Below are 22,709 nucleotides of genomic sequence, written 5' to 3'. Positions count from 1 at the left end.
ACTAACTAGACAAAACCACATCCATCGAGGACAAGGTTTGCCATGTCTATCCTCCAAGGGTTCATTTACCAGGGAACCCAATCCTCCACCCAAAACCATTCCCAAAAGCTCTGGTACTCACTACTGTTATGAATACTGCAACATGTGAATAGAAGGACGTAGAATAGTTGTGTAAGAACTTACCATAACCTTAGATGTCCTACTCTTCCATGTTGCAGTATTCAGCCCCCCCCCACCTTGCCCCTCTTTCTTTAACATCTTATCTGCCATACTGAATTGGGGGACATTACTCTGATACCCCCAGTGTCTCCACTACACACAACCAACCTGCTTCCCTGATTCTAGTCTGCATGTAATTCTAAGGCCTCCCTTAGAATCCTCCTACCCACAGGAGTACTACTGTATGCGACAGTTCTGAGGAGAGTGCGTGCAGACATCAGCTTTACACCCTACGTCAGTTTATGGCTCTGACAAGGGACGTCACACGTACCCTCCAGAAACAAAGACTTCGGTATACTGTCCAGAAGGTGACGCTGCTGGCAGCAACTCCCTGTTGTTATGAATACTGCAACATAAAAGAGAAGGACATGTAAGGTTATGGTAAGTTCTTACACAACTATTCTTTCTGAATACTGTTGAAGTTTTTAGACCCTGCACTCAAGTTAATTATGTATGTTTACACTTTTAGCTTGTTTTTCATGCACATGTATACTTATGCAAGGGTATGAACCCCCTTTGTTGTGATATTATGTGGAATTGTATTTTCTATTGATTATTTATTGCTTTTTGCATGAAAGTTGATTACTTTGTAGTTGTAGGAATCCTGTTTTGTCTATTACTTGTGAAAATTGGTCTGCCCATTTAAGTAACATTTGAAGTTTTCATTTAGGCAGCTGCCCATCCTTTTCATTGAAGGAAAAAGTAGTGAAGACGTTTTAGGCATTATTTGGGAACTAATAATGCTTTGGGTAGGAGGATGGCATAATGGTTAAGGTGTTTACCTTGACAACACAAGGTGCAGGGTTTGATTCTCACATAGGATAATTGGCTAGGCTTAAAATGGCCCACAAGGGCAGTTAGCCTAGTACTAATCTATGAACCTATGACAGCTCCTTGAAGTTAAGTAGTTTAGTAAAATCTGTGTTATTTTTGACCAGGTTGGTCCTACTATGATTGCGTTTTATGAAGAGAAACCTACGGTTGTGGTTGTACTGATTAGGGTAGTTTATCCTATGACAATGGGGAAATTTACTTTTTTCAGTAAGAGAGTTGTTTTCACTTCTACCTGAGCTAACTTTTAAAACAGGTAAACAAGATAACCTTATTCAGCTGACTGCTTTTGTATTTCTTGTCTTGATACTTGTTTTAAGATCTTTCATTATCCTCAAGTCTATATTGCTATGCTATAAATTCTCAGTGGTGATGTAAAAGGGATGTAGAGTTGATAGTACTGTGTGTGAATATTCTCCCACCTCATTGCTGTTAGGAGTGCTTTCTGTGGAATGGGTTGTTTGTCCTACTGTTTTCTTTTCAAATGCTTTATTCCCTCTCCTGTTAAGATAAAAACATTCAATATGGTTAAGTGTGGGTGGCAGTCCCCCTTACAGATGACATTAACAAAAGTAGGGGGGAAGCAAGAATTGGTTAATGTTATGGCGGTGCTATGCCATAACATTCTGAGACTTATGCAGATGCACTGACGAGATCCAATGTTCTAAATCAATGCTCTCTTTTATTCATAGTAAGTTAAAAGAGGCAAATGGCATGAGTTGCTGCTAAAAGGAAGCTGAGCTTTCTTTAACTCATCCTAGCCAGTGAAGCTTATTTGTCCACAGTGCCTGCAGAATGTAAGTGTTATGTACATAAAAATGTCAGTTATTGGGCAGTATGGCAGATTGTATGACTACATTTAGTATCACAGTGCGTATTCCATCCTGCTTCATCCAGCTGTAAAGTAAATGAGTCCAGTTGTCAAATATGCTGATAACGTGGATGTTTTTAGCTAAAACCTGAGTCGCAATAATTGAAAAACTCCTAGTACAGTTTGTGACTAACCTTGACACCTTTCTTAATCACATTCATCCCAATCTTTGTTTGGAACCTGGAGAAACTTGCCTTTAGTGCTGAAATTGGTAAATTCAGTTTGATGCTGCCAGTAATGTTGAGACCATTTGTACTTTAAGGTACATTGGGAGTGGGTATGGTTTAATCAAACTTTTTAGCATCCCGTAGACATGACAGACTTGTTCTTCTTTTGGCTTTTCCCAGTTAGGGGTCGCCACAGCGAAACTCCGGTCCGCTAATGATTGGCCGTCGATTTTTTTTTACAGGTGCCGAGGTGCCAGCTCGACGCCCAACCTTAAACGAAGGCACGCCCATTCTACGCATGTCTTTCGAACGCCACTTGACTGCAGGGAGGACATGCAGACTCCTCACAGAAGGCGCTCCAGCTGAGAATCGAACAGGAGAACCTCTTGCTGTGAGGCAACAACGCTACCGGTGCACCACCGCGGCTTGAGACATGACAGACTTGAAAAGTAACATATTACTGTTCTGTGTCTGGAAATGTTCTTTTTCATTCCAGAAGGTTTGTGGAGGAATACTACTGATAAAACTTGATATATAAATGTCTTGCCATTACTGGTGCTTTGGAGAAAAGATTGGCCTTACCTAGAGATACTTTTGAACAAAATATGTCTGTTGTATCACTTGCTCCTGATTAGAAACACCACTGTCTTTTTCTTTGACAGAAGCCTGTCATTGATTTCTGGACTCCCTTCTTTATAAACTGCTTAAATTGCAACCTTTTCCCTTTTCTTTACAGTCAGACTTTCACTTAGGCACTCAGTGCAACCTTAGGTCACTCTATAAAAATGGTTTAATTCTTTTGCACTCCCAATAATAAATTTGCATAGAGCAAGTATAGCATTCCCTACCTTTGTGAACGCGTGACTGCTACCTTATTTTTTGAAAGTAACTTAATCTGTTGAAAGCTGTTAAATACAAATGTTTCCAAGGTAATATTCCCCATAAACCTTCCTTGTTGCCTCTATTTTATCTATTCCATAACACGTCTTAACATAAATTCTCATCATGTATACTAAAGTAAAATGTTTTTAATCAGTTTGCTCTGAATCCTGACAGGTTTAGTATTGTAAATGTATGCTGCTTTTCATACTTAGTCAGACCACCTATATTTTCCTGTTTTAGGGTATATATGCTGTACATATTGCAATGCACATTTTATCATTTTTTATTTCATATGTATTTTTTTGTTAATACTATTGTATATTTTTGAGTATATACCCTGGAATAAGTATGAAAAATTTCGTGTTGGATCCGTGCTCTACCCTGGTTGTCAGATATGAATAAAATAAATAAATGGATAGATTGGTTGTGCAGTGTCCACATTGCATTTCCAAATGAAGTGTGAAATAATGTAGCTCATTATTTGGGGTTACGTTTTTATAAAATACATTTTTTTTTATTGAAAAAGCTTTTGTGAGAGGTATAGTTGTAAAACAGTAATTTTCTATGTTTAGTTTCACTTTCATGTGAAAGTTTGCTGGAGTGTGCCTGAGATGTCATGTGGTTTAAGGGATTCCGCCCCCATTTGCAATACTACACAACAAGCTGGTTGACAGTCCTTTACGTTTTTTTAAGCAGTCAGTTTATCAGTGATTTCTTCTTGACAGAAGATTGACCCATTGTATGTTAGACTGGGCAGGCTTGTGTACTTAGTAGAACTTTGCTTGGATGATACAAAGCATAAACACTGCAATGTTTTGCAGCCTTTCACTGAGAAAGGTTTCACTGGTGGTTGCAAAATGATGTACACATGTGCATCTATGACAGTGTTACCTTTTACTGCTCAGTTTTGTAATTGTACATTTTGGTGTATTTATATACTGTCATGATGTCATGTACTTGGTTGGTGCCTTTGCCTTGATTGTGGCTGAAAAGTATCAGTGCACTTATCAATTAAGCAGTTGTTTTTATAAGTGTATTTCGATCCATTCTTTAAAGTGTTAATGCATTTCTGAGCAGTGACTAGTTGTGCCATGAAATAATACGCTGATGGTAGAGTGCACTAATAGACATTGGCCACTTGGCCATCCAGCAACATTACCATGCCATGTTATTGCTATATTCCTTCTTTATGCAAGTACTTTAATCCTTCCTAAAGTGTGCACATTTTCCTTGTTGTTTGCAGTGCATGGGATCACTATATTCAGTGAAATGCAGAACAAGATAAAAAAAGATTTCAGTTTGTATTCTAAATCATTTAGAAATGTTGCTAATTCTTATTAGTTAGTCATTGCTGTGTCTTACATTTCAGTGTAGAGCTACTGTAATAGCAGTTTGTACATAGTTAAAGCATTGGTACATTAGTAGGGAACAGTCGCATATCCATAGCATTGTATTTGTCATATATAGTGTCATTCTAGCAAACCAGTCCTATAGACTTCATTTGTTAATTTTAATATCCACAGGTACATTTTAGAAATGTACTTAGGCAAAGTTTGTTCCGTATTATTTCAGACTAAATTTAATTTTTTCTTTTTTCATTTCAGGACTTGATTTCATTGGGGGTGAGGGGTCAGATTATTCCCGGAATTTTGGCACTGCTCCTGGTATGACATGTCTAGGTGCAGTAACTGCCCCAGATACATTTACTTTTATGTTTTAATCCTTTTAAATTTTTCTGTGGATATATAATTATGTGCTAGTTTCTTGCTGTTTTCTTTGATGTGTTTGTTTTCCCTTCCTCCTGTTGTAATCGTTCTTAACACCGTCTTTTATTCCCTCTCTGCCACATCATGTTGTGGAGGGGGCATTGTTACCCTTGTAACTTTGCAGTTTCATTGGCTTGAGTAATGTTTGTTTGGTTCTAGTTGTGAGATGCATACAGACCTTACTTAGCAAGGATCAGAAAATTCTTTTAAAGCAGGCATTCTAAAATGTTTGCTTACTAACAAAGTATCCAGTTTGTTTTGCTGATAAGGCAGACTGCACAGAAGTATAATTTACTATATTCTGAAGTTTGCAACATTTTGTTACCCTAAAGAGAATGCAGATAATGAACCTTAATTCATGTATTGCTCTATTTCTGTGTTGCGGTAGCTGTAAGTGAACATAATCAGGAATTTTAGTTTGTCTGGTATGTTGTTTCTATATTTTAATTAGCCGTAAAACATTTGAATTTATTGATCCTTGCTATGTTGGACATAGATTTATGTATGGGAGGGAGATTCAAAGATGGACTAATTAAAAGCAGCAGCTCATGGTAAAGTGATGATTATGGTTTACTTTATAGCTCGTGTTTCACTGCTCACTTTTTTCCACATTTGTTTATGTGGGTTTGTGTTTCATTTTTTACTAGGTTGCTTTGATGATGACCAGATTATTTGGTCCATAGTACACTCAAGTTTAAGTGACAATCGTTTGTGCATTAGATATTTTGAAGAACTGCTGACATTGTGAAATCTCTGGCTAGAATGACCACAAGGGTCTTTATTGCCCCTTGAAGTAGGCATATATATTTCCCTTTTTACCATGGTATCTTTTATAAAAATCTTTATTTTTGCCTTCTTTTTATGCTGAAAGACTTTTGCCCTCTGCCTTATCTTAATGTATAGAAATGTCTGCTCTCACTGGTATCCATTTATATCTTTTATGTTATGTCTAGGCACCTAAGATTTAGTGAGCAAGTATTAAAATAGTGATTACTAAGCATCATTTTTTTCTATGCATAAACTATGAAACTGCTTTGTGATTAGTTGAAGCAATATTTGATCTAGTGCCCTGTCATGTTTTGAAGTGATGGTCATCTGCACACAACTCATGGGAGTAGCCAGAAGTTTTGTATTTGTCTGCCGCACTCTGTGCTACTGATCTCCCCCAATGGTGTATGTATGTATAATATCCTGGCTACTAAACTTTGTCGCACACAAATATGTAATAAGGATTTAATTAGATAACCAAGAATGTAACACACAGACATCATTCAGCATTCACTTTTTTTTCTTGCTGACTCTCTGCAAGGGGATTCAGACATTTTGGTATTTGCAAAGATATTGCTGCCTGGTTGCTCATTTTCATTTGTCAGTTAATAATTTTTCTCCAAAAGTAGCATTCTTGGAGTTTGTCACATTATTAAATAAAGGTGGGTGACAGGGTCTCCACTACCAAAATTAGTATGCACTCTATCATATTACAGTGTGTGCATGCTGTATAACTGAAATCTGAAGAGGAAAGGCATGATGTGAAATTGGTGAGGTTTACAGGATGCCAGTTGTTCTTCTTTAGGGACAAGTGTGTAGTTGTATCCCAGAGTAAAGTTAAAATTTTGGAACACCTGTTAATGTGATGGCTTTATTATTTCATGGCTGAAGCAGGCTTAAGTCATCAGCAGGAGGGGGTATATTATTGTTGCGCTTTAGAAGTGGTTATATGGGAAAATGTTTAAAAAAAAAAAAAAATCAAAATTTTTGCTGGACCGTGAACTGCTGCTTTAAGAGAACTTCTTACATGGATATTGGAACATGTAATTACATACAGGTGGACATCTTTATATTCCTTGGCTGTCTCTTCCTTTGGGTGAGAGGACTGTGAATGAATTCTACAGTTCTGCCAAATTTAAACATTTAAACAATGACAGAGTAGGAGGGTATGGATGCTCCACGTCTGTATCTTCTTTAGCTTTCCCATTTAAGTACTAATCTCTGTATAGTTTTTTTTTTTTTGAAAACTTAACTATCCACTGTTCAAGCTGTGCATTTGAGGACTTGAGATTTGGGCAATCCTTCTGTGTGCTTTTTTGCAGCTGTCTCTGCTTGGTTGAAAGGAGGTACCATGCAATGAAAGTTGCTTCAATAGTTCTAATGCATTATGGCCTGCTGTTTTCTGTCTCAACTGGCAGTGTTTGTTAGGTGTTAAAGGAAATGGTACTTTTGCAGTAATGCATTACTCTTGAAATTACAAAATGGAAGTACTGAATTATATATTCCTGTTTAGTTGTTGCACCCTCCGTGATAACTGGTTATAGTCTTTAAGCCTGAACCATTTTATTTTTGCATGCTTAGTGAGTGGCATGTACTGTGATATTTTCCATCTTAGAAGAAATGCAGTATATTGGTGGTTTCATTGTTTTCATCTAACATATACAGTCTGAAGGTAAACAAGTGTTTTTTTTTTAATTTTAAGAATTAAATAACCCTAAAATGTAAACGTCCAAGGTATATTATTTTCACCTATCAAGTGACTGCTGCTTTAAAGTTGAAACTGTTAATCTTGCCTGTTCTTCAGAATCATGTTTCATTAAGCTGGAAAATCTTATTGAAAAGAGCATCATTTGACTTATATGATATGGATTAAGTCGGACAACATTGAAGTTGCAGTTTGTGATACAGCTTTAGTTAATAGTAGAATCCAGAGACACTGTATCATTTCCGACTGTCCTTAATAATCCAAGCACGTTTACAAAGGTCCAGGGACTAAATGGAGAGCCAGATGATTATTAGTCATTGAGTCAGGAGGTTCAAAGAGTACTGGTAGGTATGAATCTAAACTGCCATGGTCAGCTCTTTAAGGATGAGTTAACGAGCGGTTTACTACTTATTTGATTTTTCTGTTTAAATTGGAGCATTGATCTCCCTGTTTACTGTATATTTTACAGTACATTGAATCCTTAGCTCTCTGCCTTAAAAAATTACTTCTGAATTTTTTGTTCTCTACTTCTGAAGAAAAAAAAAAGATGATTTTTCTGACTGAAGTATTAATCTCATTTTAGCCCTTCTCTGATGGTCAAATTGTGACATCTGTAGCTGAATTTTTTTCTTAAGGTGGTATTAAGTTGTATACATGTAGGGTAGGGTGAGCTGTCCATTGTGTGATGTTCTCAGTGTTTCACTGTTGCAGTCATTGCATTTGGGTTATCTGCCTGCAGGTAGCCCGCAGCCGGCCTGAATACCAGAGTCTTGGATTCCTGCGTCGGATGATGTCTCTTCTTCCATGACGTCAGATCGTCAGGGGTATAAAACATGCATCCGACGCCATTACATTAGTCTTTCTTGCCGTGTGGTGCCTGAAGCAGAAGCAGTTCGCAAGTGCCAGTCGGCCGACTCCTGAAATTTTTGATTTCGAGTTTCAGAACCGAAGTCTTCAAAAAAAAAAAAAAGATAAGTACCCCGTTGGGGATCTTTTTTCTTGCTCCAACTGATGTCAGTAAAAGTTAACAATTGGCTTACCTATGGAAAGCAAATACCTCATAAAGATTTTCGTTCGTACTGCATTCCCTGCTTAGGCCCAGACCACGACGTCCCTTGCTGTCGGTTTTGTGCCTTGTTCATCCCCCGAACTATTTGTCGTCTGGGTATCTTTGCAGCAAATTATTTTGGTACTCTGTATCAGTACTCCGAAATGGCTTCATTAAGCCATCCGACTACCGATCTTCCGAAAAAACGTAAAGAAAGAGACAGACTGTATAGGTCCAAAACTGCTGACGATGCTTCTGTTAAGCTGTCCGCCAGTACTCAGTGAGGCGCTTTCGCAGCCCCTTACACCTGCTACTTCACATTCACAGGCCTCTACTGAGACCCATTCGGAGTCCGGTATGCTGCGAGATGATGCTTTGACTATGGAACCTGCGGATGTCTCTACCTTGGATGGGTCCGGAGCCGCTGTGCAGGCACCGGCTTCTGAGGGTGTATTCAGGCATACAGACTTGCATTTTAAACCAATGCCATCTTCTTCATCCAGGCCTAAAACTTGTACCACGCCAAGAAAACCGACATCCAAACCGCATGCTCAGGCCCATAAGCCTAAAAAACAAATGCGTAGAATGGCTGAAGACCTTATTACCTTAATTAGGGGAAGCCAGCCTTCCCCCTCTAAGAGACTTAGAACTGATTTTCCTTCTGATTCTTCTGATCAGGAGTCTGATATTTTCTGTTCCTTCTGATTACCGGGATTTACCCTTATCTACCTATGAGGATTCTGATGCAGAGGATTCCTTTCCCTCTGCTTCCCCTCCAGAAGATTTTTCTTTTGGTGAAACCTTGCAGATTGTTAGGGAGCATTTCCTCTGGGAAAGCCAGGATTACTCTGACTCCAAAAAGAGGCTTAGGGAATTCTTACTCCTTCCTCAACACAGGCCTTTAGCTATCCGTCCTGTTCTGGACATTGTAGATGATGCTTTCTTGGAATCTAGCCTTTCCCCAGACACTTTACCTCCAGCTCCTAGAAAACCTGACTGGTATTAGAGTACCTGACTCTCAGAAGTTCCTCTTCTAGAATCCTACTGCGGATCCAGAGACCATTTCCCAAGGACCAAAAGGCATTAAGGCTACTGCTGCCAAAAATCCTTCCCCTTCTGATAGAGATTCTAGAGCCTTAGACAATGGGGTAAGAAGGTATACACTTCTGCTACTTTGGCTGTTAGGGCTTTAAATTGCCAGTTTCATATGTTAAAGTGCCAGCAGCATATTATGGGACTACTTAAACAGAAAATTATGTTGATTCCTGACTGTGCTGAACACAAAGAATTACAGGATTTAATGCATTCTGCAGAACAAGTTGGTAAACATACTTTGCAATGTGGTTTTGACTCTTTAGAAGCATCTTGCTGGGCTGCTGTCACTGGGTCTGTACTTAGAATGCAGGCTTGGCTTAAGGAGCAAAACTTGCCAGATCATGCTAAAGCTAAATTACTGGATGCTCCCTTAAACCAAGACCGCCTATTTGGCAACAAAGCAGAAGTCGTCCTCAAAAGGATGGAGGAAAAAGCTAAATCTATGCAAACTGTTAAAGATTTCCTACAAGTACAGCCTCACAGATTTAGTAGACATTGGTCTTCAAAGAATTAGTCCTTTCCAGTCTCTTCCAGGCCCTCTCAGTCCAAACCCAGGAACAGCAGACCACCTAGGTTACAGTCTCAGACTGCGCACAGGTCTAAGCAGTGGGGGGGGCTCCCACTTCCAAAGCAGGGAGCAGTAAACCACACCCCATGGAAAAATGGCACAATGACTTAACCTTAACCCTCCCAAGTCCTGCTCAACTGCCTGCTCCCTTAGGAGGAAAGCTCGCCCTGCATGCAAAAAACTGGGAACTCATTACCTGGGACAAATGGGTTTTGAATATAGTTTACCAAGGATACAGATTCCACTTCCACTACCAACCCCAAAAGGTTGGCCAGACCTACCCCCAAATCAGTCGGCGGAGGCCCAACAGCAGGTTCTCTCTCTTCTAAGTATCAGGGCTATTCAACCTGTCCCAGCAGAACAAAGGGGGCAAGGTTTTTATTCAAGACTTTTCCTGGTACCCAGAAAAGACAGCTCCTGGCATCTGATCCTGGACCTCTCTATTCTAAACACCTTTCTGGTAATCCCAAAATTCAAAATGCTAACACAACAGCTTCTTCCTATGCTAGGCAAAGATGCCTGGTTGGCAACCTTAGACTTAAAGGAAGCTTACCTGCACATTCCACTAAAATCCCAAAATTCAAAATGCTAACATTTCAACAGCTTCTTCATATGCTAGGCAAAGATGCCTGGTTGGCAAACTTAGACTTAAAGGAAGCTTACCTGCACATTCCAATAAGGGAATCTTGCAGGAAATAACTACACTTCAGGGCAGGCTCCATTCACTATCAGTTCTCTGCACTTCCCTTTGGCTTATCTACTGCGCCCAGGGTATTCACAAAGTGTCTAGCTCCAGCCATTGCATTTTACAGGGAGAGAAATATTCAAATATACCCATACTTGGACGATTGTCTGATTCAGGCAGAAAGCCAGGACCTGCTATTACAACATCTGGCATTTGTAAGGAAACTTCTAACCTCTCTGGGGTACACCATAAACGAAAAGAAATCTCACCTAATACCCTGCCAACAGATTGTATTCATGGGAGCAAGCTTGAACACAACTTCCCAGATGGCTTTCCTCACTCCAGAGAAACAAGTTCATTTGACAACCTACTTCAAACTATTGGCCACAAAACCCCAGCTGTCTGCAAAGAAAATTCTGCAAGCCCTGGGGTTCATGGCCTCTTGCATTCTACTAATTCCATATGGGGAAACTACAATGGTATCTAAAAAGCCTATGGTGTCAACATTCTCAGGACCTGGAATCAAGGATTCCTATCATTCCTTGTATAAAGACAGAGTTCCTTTGGTGGGCAGAGACCCGCTACCACAACAAAAGGTTCCCTTTGACTCTACCCCCTGCCGCCCAAATCCTAACAACAGATGTATCAGACTGTGCATGGGGGGCTCACTTGGCAGGACACTGCATTCAAGGCAAATGGAACCCAAGACAGATGCACCTGCATATCAACCAAAAAGAAATGTTAGCTGTACAGAATTCCCTGACCGCCTTCAAAGACCGCATTCTTCCAGGAAAAGTATTGGTAGAGACAGACAACGCCACAGTTATGTGGTACATAAACAAGCAGGGGGAACCCACTCATACCCTCTCTGCAGACTAGCCATGGCTCTGTGGAACACAGCCTTGAGCTACCAAGTGTACCTACAAGCTCAGTTCCTGCCAGGCAAGCTAAATTCACTGGCAGACGACTTGAGCAGAAATCTCATGGACCCACATGAATGGAAACTGAAACCAAAAATATTCAGCCTCTTGAGGTATACCTGTTTGCCTCCCCTCATAGGTTCATAGGTAGGTACTAGGCTATCGGCCCAAGAGACTACGTGCGCCTAGCCAACAAGGTTCCCTGGCTTACACCACCCAAGAAAGTTATTTTCCAGTGCCACTGTCGAGCAGAGACACAGAAGTGATCCCCGAGGTGTATTTCCTATTTCCCATCCACTCATCAAGACTTTTCTTGAGGAGTGCTAATGAACTTTGCTTGACATGGGTAGCCTGTACAAGAGTATGGGAAGTCTGTGGGACAGGGATCTCTATCCCTCCAGCATGTCCTGTTAATTGTGATGACAAGGTTTAGGTCCGTAGAGCGTGTAGCTCGGAGGGATTGGGATTTCTTTAGGTGTAGCATGTCCAACAGCTCTGAGTTTTACATAGCTTTATATGTTAGGCAGAGATCACATTGGAGTAGGCAATATGCTACGGAGTGAAGCTGGAGATTTTTGAGACGGTCAGTGTAGGGCATTTGTTTGAGGCTCTTTGTGAGACACTTCTGTGGCCTTTCCAGGTGCTACAGATGTCTTGTGAGGTACATTCCAAAAGGGACGCTGTACTCTATAATGGGTCTGAGTGTCGAGTAGAAATGAACAATGACCTCTTTTTTTCCTGGATGACAACCCTTTTATGATGAGGTGTGCCACATAGAAGGACTTCCTGACTACTGTGGCGATGTGACTATCAAAGGAGACTACTGTCCACCTGGGTCCCAAGGTCTCTTATCACACATTCGGTGTTAAGTAGATTGCTGCCTATGTGGTAGTTCATGGGTACAGAGTTTTTACCAAAGGAGATGACACTGCACTTTTGGGCATTGAGCTTGAAGCCATGACTCTGACACCAGGCATCTGTCTCAGCGAGGCCCTTCTGTAGGATGTCCACATCATTTGGAGACTTGACTGTGGCTCCTAGTTTGCAGTCTTCTGCGAACTTCATTAGCCAGAGGCCTTCTGTGTTAGCCTGTACTTCAGAGAAGTAGATACCAAACAGGAGAGGTCCCAGGATGGAACCCTGTGGTACTCCACTTGTCACTGCTTTGAGGTCAGATTTGGATTCTGCAACTTTTACAGTGTGGGTTCTGTCAGTGAGCCAGTTGGCAACCCATCTTGTGATGTAGGGATTTATACCTAGTTTAGTGAGTTTAGCTATAATTCCAGAAGGCAGGCCAGATTCTGCACCCTCAGCTTCAAACCATGAACCTTGCAGCCTGGCTAATTCCTTGAGCTCTCCAATAGCATCCTTCAGTAAATAGGTGGTAGATGTCATTCTGGAGGCAAGGAGGCCTAGTACTAGAAAATCTTATGCTCAAAAGTGGAAAAGATACTGTTCCTGGAGCCAAACTCGGGGGATGGGCACAAACGGTGCACAGCTTACCTCATATTCTTCAGTACTCGACAGAAATGCTCCACAAGGGCCTATCCTTCTCGTCAATTAAAATTCATGCCTTTGCCATTTCAGCTCATTATAATACTGAGCCGCCCCTCTTCTCTCACCCTCTGCTAAAACAATTCCTTAGAGCGGCCAACAATTTAAGACCCCCCCCCAGGAGAGCCCCTACTCCAGCATGGGACCTTAACTTTGTATTGGAAAAGCACACTCTCCCTCCCTTTGAGCCAGCTGCAACATCAGAGTTGAAATTCCTTTTTTGGAAAACAGCATTCCTTCTAGCCATCACTTCAGCAAGAAGAGTGTCTGAATTATAGGCCTTCATGGCAGTGGAACCCTTCATTATCTTCCATGCCGACAGGGTTTCCCTCAGGACCAGTCCTTCCTTTATGCCCAAGGTGGTGTCTAGTGTGGCCTTAAATCAGTCCATTCACTTGCCTACTTTCTTCTGTAATCCACAAAACAAAGGAGAACGAATACTGCACTCTTTGGACGTGCACAGACAACTTAGATTTTATTTGGACAGAACTAAGCCGCTCAGAATATCTGAACAGCTGCTAGTTGGCTTTGTTGCAGGGGCAGAGGGGAAGGCTATTTCAAAGCAAACCATTTCCAAATGGATAGCCCATTGCATTCATTTCTGCTACAAGCTCCATGGAATACCTACCCCACAGGGGATAAGATCACATTCCACCAGGGCTGCATCTACCTCTGCATCCTTTCTCAGAGGAGTCACTACCAGGGACATCCTAGAAGCTGCTACCTGGAGCTCTGTACATACTTTCACCAAGCATTACCACACGGCTCTTTTTTCTAAATCCAGAGCTGGTTTTGCCACTGCAGTCTTGCAGGACTTACTAGCTGGCTCTAATGTTCTCTAACTTCCCTCCTCCCTTCCTTAGCTTTGGGAATCAACACAAATGTGATGACTGCAACAGTGAAACATGCAGAACCATAGTACAGTTGTGTACACTTAACATACATGTAGATGTTTGAGTGTATTCACTGTTGCATACCTGGTTACCCTCCCTCCAGTCCCCTGACTTCTCTTGGCTCTACCTTTCCTTCTTGTTTGGTATATTTAAGTTTTCTGGTGTATTTGCTTTTTGCTGGAGGTGTACCATAACATATAATTGCTTCCCATTGTGGGGGCACCTGACCATCTGGGGCAAGGAAAACTGATGTAATGGCTTTGGCTGCATGTTTTATACCTCTGACGACTTGACGTCATGGAAGGAGAGACAGCATCTGACACAGGAATCCAAGACGCTGGTATTCAGAATTGCTGAGGTCTACCTGCAGGCAGATAACCCAAATGTGATGACTGCAACAGTGAATACACTCTAACATCTACATTTATGTTAAGTGTACACAACTGTACTTTTTGTATCCCCTCCTCTTCATGTTTTTCATTAACAAAATGTCAGAGTATGTGAAAGTTTCAAGAGTATTCATTTTGCGGATTTGAGGGTTGCCTTTTTTTTTGTAAGGCCAATGATGCCGTAATAGCCTCAAGTGATTGTGATTCCTACATTTTCTAGAGCAGTTCTCTACTGTGTGTGAATTGGTTGTGATGAAAACTGGCACTTCCAAGTCAGACTCCATTGTTTTCCTCTTAGAAAACAGTAGATTGCTTTGTCCCGGTGAAGAAAGAACAGCTTCTTCAGGTGGAGGATTTAAGTGTTTTGGGACTTGTACAAGAGTGGATTGGTTCAGTGGCAGAAATACTGCAGTCACTGTACTAGATTTTTATAATGAAACAAGTACTGAGTAATAAGACAAAGCTCCACACCCTGGTTCCTCTCCTTATCTTTGGTCATGAGCTTTGGATTGTGACTGAAAAGATGAGACCATAAATGCTGGTAACAGAATTGAGGTTCCTTCACAGTGCAACTGTGGGAGCTGTCATTGGCAGGAGGAGATCACCAATCTAGGAGAGCTTCTGAGTACAGTCACTGCTTTCCTTTGTATGAAGGATTCATTTAAATTTGTGTGGGCAGCTTGCTGGAAGAAGGCTTGTAGCAGGCACCAGGGCATTTTGGAGGGAAGATTTTCTTAAGCTTGCCTTGTGATATCTGATCCGTTTTTCTTGGCTTGCTACTACCATGCCCCTCACCAGGAGGTTTTCAGCCCTGTTGTCTATAGTGCTGTTCAGAATGCATTAGTTTTGAAGAAGCTGTACAATATGGTGATGGTTACCCCCAGCTGTATGAGATTTTCTTTGTAATGCTTTTAATTTTATGCAGCATCAATGAACAGAGTAGTAAGAACCTAAAGAAATTAAATGAATTTGTCCTCATCTTTCAAGCCAAAACTCTCTCGGACATTAGAGTATGCTTGCTTAGGCCTTTGCCTGCCTTTTGAAAATTGAAGAATTATCTAATCATCTTCAGCTAGTTTTGTGCCATTATTAATATGCATAATGCAATTCTTTCTCGCACATTTTATTTGATAGATATACTGATGATCTTCATTGACACAACATCTTTTTATGCATATATTGATACTTGTAATGCTTGTCTTCATAACCCGTTAAAAATCAAAGAACTGTTTAGAATACATTTATCATAGTTGCTTTTAGTTGGAAGTTAGAGGCCATATGTGTCTCTTGCAGATAATGTCTTAGTGCAGGAAACATGCATGAATATACACACACACACACACACACACACACACACACCATATATGACAATGTCAGGCTCAAAAAGTAGCACACCTGTCTCTGGTGCTGTAAGATTAGAAGGCTGTGGACTCTATTCCCAGCCAAGGTGATAGGATTAAATTTCCATTGCTAGCTAGCATTGTAATGCAGCATTTATGAATTTTTATACTCACAAGTGTGCCATCCTTTTAGTAAGAACTTTAAGGTCCCTTCTGCCTTAATTGGTGGAAGATCAGTTGGATGTAAAAGATCCCACAGCTCTTTATCAAGCATAACGGGGTTTTCAATTAAACCAAATAACATTACACAAAAATGCATTCTTTACATAAAATTAAAATCTTCACTGTTTATTCCTTTTTTACATTAGCAAAAATAGAGCAAGTAAAACTTTGTAATACCTTATATTCCTTGTTTTCCACATCTTTTTATCCTTGAGTACTTTTCTGCCTTTTCTGTTTTTTATTATGCAAAAATGCCAATGCATCTAATTAACCAAATGTGCCAGATATAAGCAAACAGTGCTTTTATCCGTTATATCCCACTTATCCTTTTCAGTTCCTTAATGAAAACGTGCAAAATCATTTGTTCATTTAGTTTTCAATATTCCAGTTATATGTAGCTCATTCCCGTCCAAATGTTTTTCACATTTTTCCTTGTTATACATACAACATAAAACTCTGTTAACCGCTTGTACATCATGGCTGCCATTAATGGAGTTTTATCACTCTCCACAATTTTTTTTTTTTTATATTTCTCAGTTTACCTAAGTCTTTTTTCCTGTTTTCTTTATTGTTTCCTTTCTGTTTGCTGCCAAAGGTCAATTAATGTAACATTTATCCATAATATTTTCATGCCAGCTTTCCCTGTTTTTATCACTTCTGTTACATGACTTTCCATCCTTTTATTCGTATGTTCAGCAGCTTCAATTTTTTCATCTTTGTTAGACTTTTCTGGATTGTATTGAGTTGAACATTTGTTCAGTATTTTAGACACAACTTCATTTTTGTTTTTTTATAACATTAAATAAACAGTAATTGCAGTGAGTTCAGAAAACTACTGGGTTTTTAAAACCCAAACCCATTTATGTTTTGTGTTGCATACTATACCTCTCTTACTGGATAGAACCCCAAATTGCAAGCAAAACAACTTCTAATAAGAGTTTTTTCAAGCATTCCTGGAAAGATGAATACCCTAAATAGCTTAGCTTCCCAAATATTACCAGTGTATTAAGTAAACTTTTTTTCTGTGAAGGTAAGTCATATGAAATATGCAATAGTTAAATCCTTTACCTCTTTCGTACTACAATTTTCACATTGTTTTAGTATAGTATGTTGTTGAATTTAAAGATGTATACTTCAGTGTCATTTGTAGTAAAATATATACCACTTATTTTCTTTATTTCTCCATAGGCTGTTTATTTTTCTCTGTTTAAATCTGATCCAGTCATCCTTGGAAGAAAACACAAATCCTTTGTGGGATGACACATGGCAGTACTTTGTTTTTAACTGTTCTTAACCTTATCAACTGTGTTGTGCATAATTGTAGACAATTTCATTAAGTTCCTGTAAATGAAGTTTTTCTAAAGTTGGTTCTTTGTATAGTATTATATTAACAATTGTTTCTTTGTAGTCTACAGTTATTTATTAGTAGTCTTACTTTTTAGTGTGGTAATAAATGCTGTTAAATTCTTATTCAACAGAAACCCCAGCGTCTGATCTCTTCACTTCATTAACCTGTGGGTTTTGGTTCCAACCCACAGAACCGACCGGCTGCATTTTCTAGTTAGAACTTTCTGACATGAGCTTCTCCCCTATACCCTTAATGCCCTGCTCCCCCCCCAACGTACCTCAGATCTTGTTTGCTTCGCTTTGCTTCAGCAATGGGTACCTGACTGTGAGCTCTTCCAGTGAAGTTTTCAGTCATTTGTGGTATTTTGTGAGTTCTTTAACTTGGATTCTTATAGCTATTTCTTTCCCTTTCCCTTTTTCACAGGTCTCTCTCTCTCTGTCCAGGCTTAAAAAAAAAAAAAAAATGTTCCTGCCTGTCCGTTAATAGTGTTTTCACTGCGTTTGGTCCTCCTCCTTCCTCCCTTTCTGTTGAAATTGTGTTTTTGTTGCAATGTTTGAGCAAAAACCTGAGAGGTTTAAGAAGTGTGTACTTCCTGTGGACAGAAAATTCCTTCATCGGATGCCCACAGGGAGTGTGTGTGTTACCTGGGGCCTTCTCACGTTGAGGTCCTTTGCTCCTTTTGTCAGGCTTTTCACCCCTGGGCTCTGGCAGATAGGATGAGCAAGCTAGCTCTTAATGGCTTGCTTCCTCCACCTCGAAGATGCTTTCAATGTCAGGGGTTCAACCCCCTCCTAAAAGGCATAGGATGTCCTGGGAGGACAAGCATCATTCTCCTGCCAGGTCTTCCTTGGAGCTTTACCCTGCTCCACTTTCTTGTAACTTTATTTGGCACATCTTTACCTATTTTGGTGCTGTTGTTTTGTTGTATTTGCTGCTTTTAACAGTGAACATTTGTTAGGTAATTTCAGAGTGCTTTTATTCTTACTGGAGTACATTATGGAAAAAAAACTGCTGGTTTTAAATGTGAGGATTGCAGACAACCTATCACAAAACAGACATTCCAAAGGTGAAACTCATAGTTTCATAGGAGATTACCAGGCTAATGGCTTGAGTCCTTACAACCTAGACAGAATAACCCAATTTACCAAATATAATATGACCCTTAGGGTCAAGAAGATGGCTAGGGTTTGTGCCTATGCCTTGAGATTGCTGCTGTCCATACGTGACATAGGCAGTATACCAAGTGTGAATTTGCGATTCCCCTTTCCTGGCCCTCTTCAAACGCAGTTTGGATTAGTGGAAGGGGATCTGTTTAAAGTGAATGAGAAGTCTGTTCCAAAGAAGGGGTAATCTCTGAGAGACATATGTTTCTCCAGCATGTTTTACTTTGGTCGCTAACAAAATTTAGATCCCTAGATTGGGTGACTCTCTTGCTGTTTTCTTGCGGATGTGTAGCAGCTCCATATGGGCTGCATTTCAGTGCCTTGCAGGTTAGGCATAAGTCACTTCTTAATAGTCGGTAGCAGAATAGAGTAAAGGGATAGGGCTTTTAGTCTGTCCACATAGGTCATGTTAATACCGTGTATTTTCTTTGAGAGGAACCTTTGAGGTCATCCCAGCTGTTGTAAGTGCCGTGTCAAGTACATGCCAAATGGTGCATTGGACTAGATTATTGTTGTAATGAGGGCAGAGTACAGTGGGACTTTAATTTCCTTGGATCTGGATGACATACCTTTACTTATAACCTGTGCCACATAGAATGACCTCCTCACCACTGTGTGCACATGACAGTCAAAGTTCAGGCTACCATCTGTGTACCTAGATTTCTCTCTCATTTGGGTGCTGTCCACCTTCAGGCTAATTTTGACATATGCTGTAATTAAGATACATTTTCTTTAATCGACCTTTGGTATAAACTGATTCTCAAATGTTTACTGCCTTGATAACATACACCAGAGCTGTGCAACTCCCAGGACTGAATTTTTGCCAGTATGACTGCTCAGATTAAATCCATGAAAAAAGCTGTCAAAGAAATGATGACTCTCTTAAATATACCCTTCTCCCATAGTTTCTTGGAGAGAAGACATTGCATCTTCTTTTGATAAAGGAATGTCTGAATTGGCAATAAGGTAATGTATTCCTTTGTCCCCTCCCCTGCTGTGAGTTGCTCAACAGCCCTCTTTCACCAGTTCATTATTCATAGGTATGTACTAGGCTAATGGCCTTGGGGCCTTTGTAAGCTTAGCCAATAAGAATCCCTGGTATAATGTCAACAGATGTTGGTTCCCATTGCCCCTATTGAGCAGGGCAGTTGAGGTGATTCCTGGGGTGAATTTTCTATTTCCCATCCAGTCATTAAGATTTATTTTGAAGAGGACCAGTGAGGTACTCTGCTTGATTTGTATGGGGAGTCTGTTCCAGAGCATGGGCAGTCTCTGGATTAGGTACCCATCCCCCCAGCATGTTCTATTTAATGTGGTAACGAGGTTGAGGTCCATGGAGCATGTGGCATGGCAGGATTTTATTTTATTTTTTTTAGATGTAGCATGTCTAGCAGCTCTGGGTCAGACATGGCTTTGTAGGTTAAGCAGGGATCACCTCTAAGGAGGCGATATGAGACTGAGTATAGCTGGAGTTTTTTGAGTCTGTCAGTATAGAGCATGTATTTAAGGCCTAGAGTCCTCTTAGTGAGGTATTTTTGTGGCCTTTCCAGCTATTACAGGTGTCTAGTGAGGTACATGCCAAATTGGGGCATTGTATTCTATAGTAGGTCTAATGAGGGATGTGTAGAGAGGGATGATGACCTCCTCCTTCCTAGATGAGAAACCCTTCATGATGAGATGTGCCACATAGAAGGATTTTCTACCCACAGTGGCGATGTGGTTGTCAAAGGAGAGATTGCTATCAACCTCTGTTCCCAAATCTCTTATTACACCTTCTGAGTTTAGTGTACTACCGTTGATGTGGTAGTTCATGGGCATGGAGTTTTTCCCAAAGGGAATAACTATGCATTTTTTGGCATTTAGTGTAAGGCTGTAGTTCTGGCACCAGTCATTGGTCTCATTGAGGGCCCCTTTGTAGGATGTCAACGTCAGTTGAGGATTCTATAATAGCTCCCAGTTTAAAATCATTTGCAGACTTGGTCAGCCAGAGTCCTGTTGTGTTGGCTTGAACTTCTGAGAAGTAGATGCCGAACAGAAGGGGACCCAGGACAGATCCCTGTGGGACACCACTTGACAGGTCGATGGTCAGATTTGGAGTCTGCAACCTTCACAGTGTGAGTTATATCCACGAGACAGTTAGCCACCCACCTTGTGACATTGGAGTTTATGCCTAGTTTAGTGAGCCTATCAATGATACTTGAATGGGGAATGGTATCAGAGCCCTTGACAAGGTCTAGGTAGGGTGTGTGTACCACCCTACCCTCGTCTACAGCTCTGGTGATGGACTCAGAGAAGTCAACCAGATTGAGCAGGCATGATCTACACTTCACGAATCCGAACTATGTGGGATCCAGAATTTGGAAATTTCCTATGCCCTTATTTATAAGTTCCACAATAATACACTCCATAGCCTTGCATATCAGACTTGTCAGGCTGATGAGGTGGTAGTTCCCGGGGTCAGTAGTTGCTCCCCCTTTGTGGAGTGGGATGGCTGTGGCCATTCTTTGTTCGGTGGTAACAAAACCTGATGTGAGGCTGTGATTCAACAGGGCACTCTGGTGCGGTGCTAGTTAATTTTGTAGCTCATGTAGGATGCAGCCAGGGATATTATTAGGTCCCATGAAAGCTGTGTTCTTGGCTTTAGTGTGTGTGGTAGTGATGTTAGGAACGTGACACTCCTTGGGATTTGCGATTGGCCATTTGGGGGGTGAAAGGGAGGTTAAGTTTGCAGTAAACCTGTCAGCTAATATATTGGCAATGTCAGCTGGCTCTGTATACGTGTTGCCATTGTGCTGTAGTTCAGAACAGACTTGGGTGTTGCCATGTGGATTCTTGACATAACCGTAGAATGCCTTCTGGATGTTCTTCATGTTTTTCTGTTGCAGTCATTACATTTGGGTAATTTGCTGGCAGGTTGCCCTCATTCGGCCTGATTAACAAAGTCTTGGGTCCTGCGTCAGTTGCTGTCCCTTCTTCCATGACATCAGGTCGTCAGGGGTATTAAACATGCAGCAGACGCCATTACATCAGTATTTCTTGCCACGCGGTGCTCGAAGCAGAAGTAATTCGCAAGTGCCGGTTGGCCGACTCTTGAAATTTTCATTTTCAAGTTTCAGAACCGAAGTCTTCAACTTAAAGCTAAGTACCCCATTGGGGAAACTTTTTCTTGCTCCTTACCGATGTCAGTAAAAGTTAATTGTATTACTTGTGGGAAGGAAATACCTCATAAGGATTTTCATTTGTACTGTATTCCTTGCCTAGGCCCTGACCACAACGTGCCTTGCTGTCGGTTTTGTGCTAAATTTAATCAACGCACTATTAAACGTTGGTATATTTTTGCTTCTAAATATTTTAGCTCAAGATTTAACTATCCAGAAATGTCATTGGTTAGCAATCCGACTACTGGAATACCTAAAAAACGCAAAGAAAAAGAGACAGACCGTCGAGGTCCAAAACCGACGACGAAGCTTCTCCTAAGCCAGACGCTGGTTCGCCGGTACTCAGTGAGGCGCTTTTGCATCCCCTGATGCCCGCTACTTTTGATTTGCAGGCCTCTACTGAGACCCATTCGGAGTCCGGTATGCCGCGAGATACTTTAAGTATTGAACCCATGGATGTCTCTACCTTAGATGGGTCCGGAGCCGCTGAGCAAGCACCCGGCTTCTGAAGGTGTTATCAGGCCTAAAGATTTGTATATTAAACCGACGCCATCTTCAAAATTAATGCCAAAAACTACTTCTATGTCTAAAAAACCGATGCATGGGCCACGTGTACAGACCCCAATGCCTAAAAAACAAATGATCAAAATGGCTGAGGATTTGATTACCTTGATCAGGGATACCCATCCCCCTCCTGCTAAGAGGCCTAGGTAAGACACTGACTATGAATCTTCAGATCAGGTTTCTATTTCTTCTGATTCCTCTTCTGATCAGGAATTATGTATATCCATTTATGAGGGCTCTGATGCAGAAGGCTCCATCCCTTCTGCTTCTCCTTCTGAGGATTTGTCTTTTGGAGAAACTTTGCATACCTTAAGAGAGCACTTTCACTGGGAGAGTCAGGATTTCTCAGAATCTAAAAAGAGACTTAGGGATTTTCTTCTTCTTCCTCAGCATAGGCCTTTGGCTATACCTCCTGTTCTAGACATTGTTGATGTTTTCTCAGAATCCAGTAGGACTCCTGATTCCCCTGCCTCCGGCTCCTAGTAAGCCAGACAGATAATACAGGGTTCCTGACTCCCACAAATTCCTTTTTAAAAACACTACTGCTGACCCT

At 40.8% G+C, this 22,709-nt stretch overlaps 1 protein-coding gene across 1 annotated transcript in view; it reads left to right on the top strand.

Moving 5' to 3' along the window:
* UBAP2L (ubiquitin associated protein 2 like) overlaps nucleotides 1–22,709 on the top strand; it is a gene marked incomplete in the record, with an annotated part of 3,970,948 nt that overhangs the window by 1,046,901 nt on the left and 2,901,338 nt on the right. Inside the window, 1 exon segment of the mRNA XM_044080639.1 lies at nucleotides 4,575–4,634. Coding sequence (XP_043936574.1) covers nucleotides 4,575–4,634 — 60 coding nt within the window.

The sequence above is a fragment of the Protopterus annectens genome, chromosome 8.part0, assembly GCF_019279795.1.
Source record: "Protopterus annectens isolate FY-2018-M chromosome 8.part0, PAN1.0, whole genome shotgun sequence".
Classification (NCBI taxonomy): domain Eukaryota; kingdom Metazoa; phylum Chordata; order Ceratodontiformes; family Protopteridae; genus Protopterus; species Protopterus annectens.
Note: the sequence above shows the minus strand (reverse complement) of the source record. Positions and strands in the feature narration are given on the sequence as shown.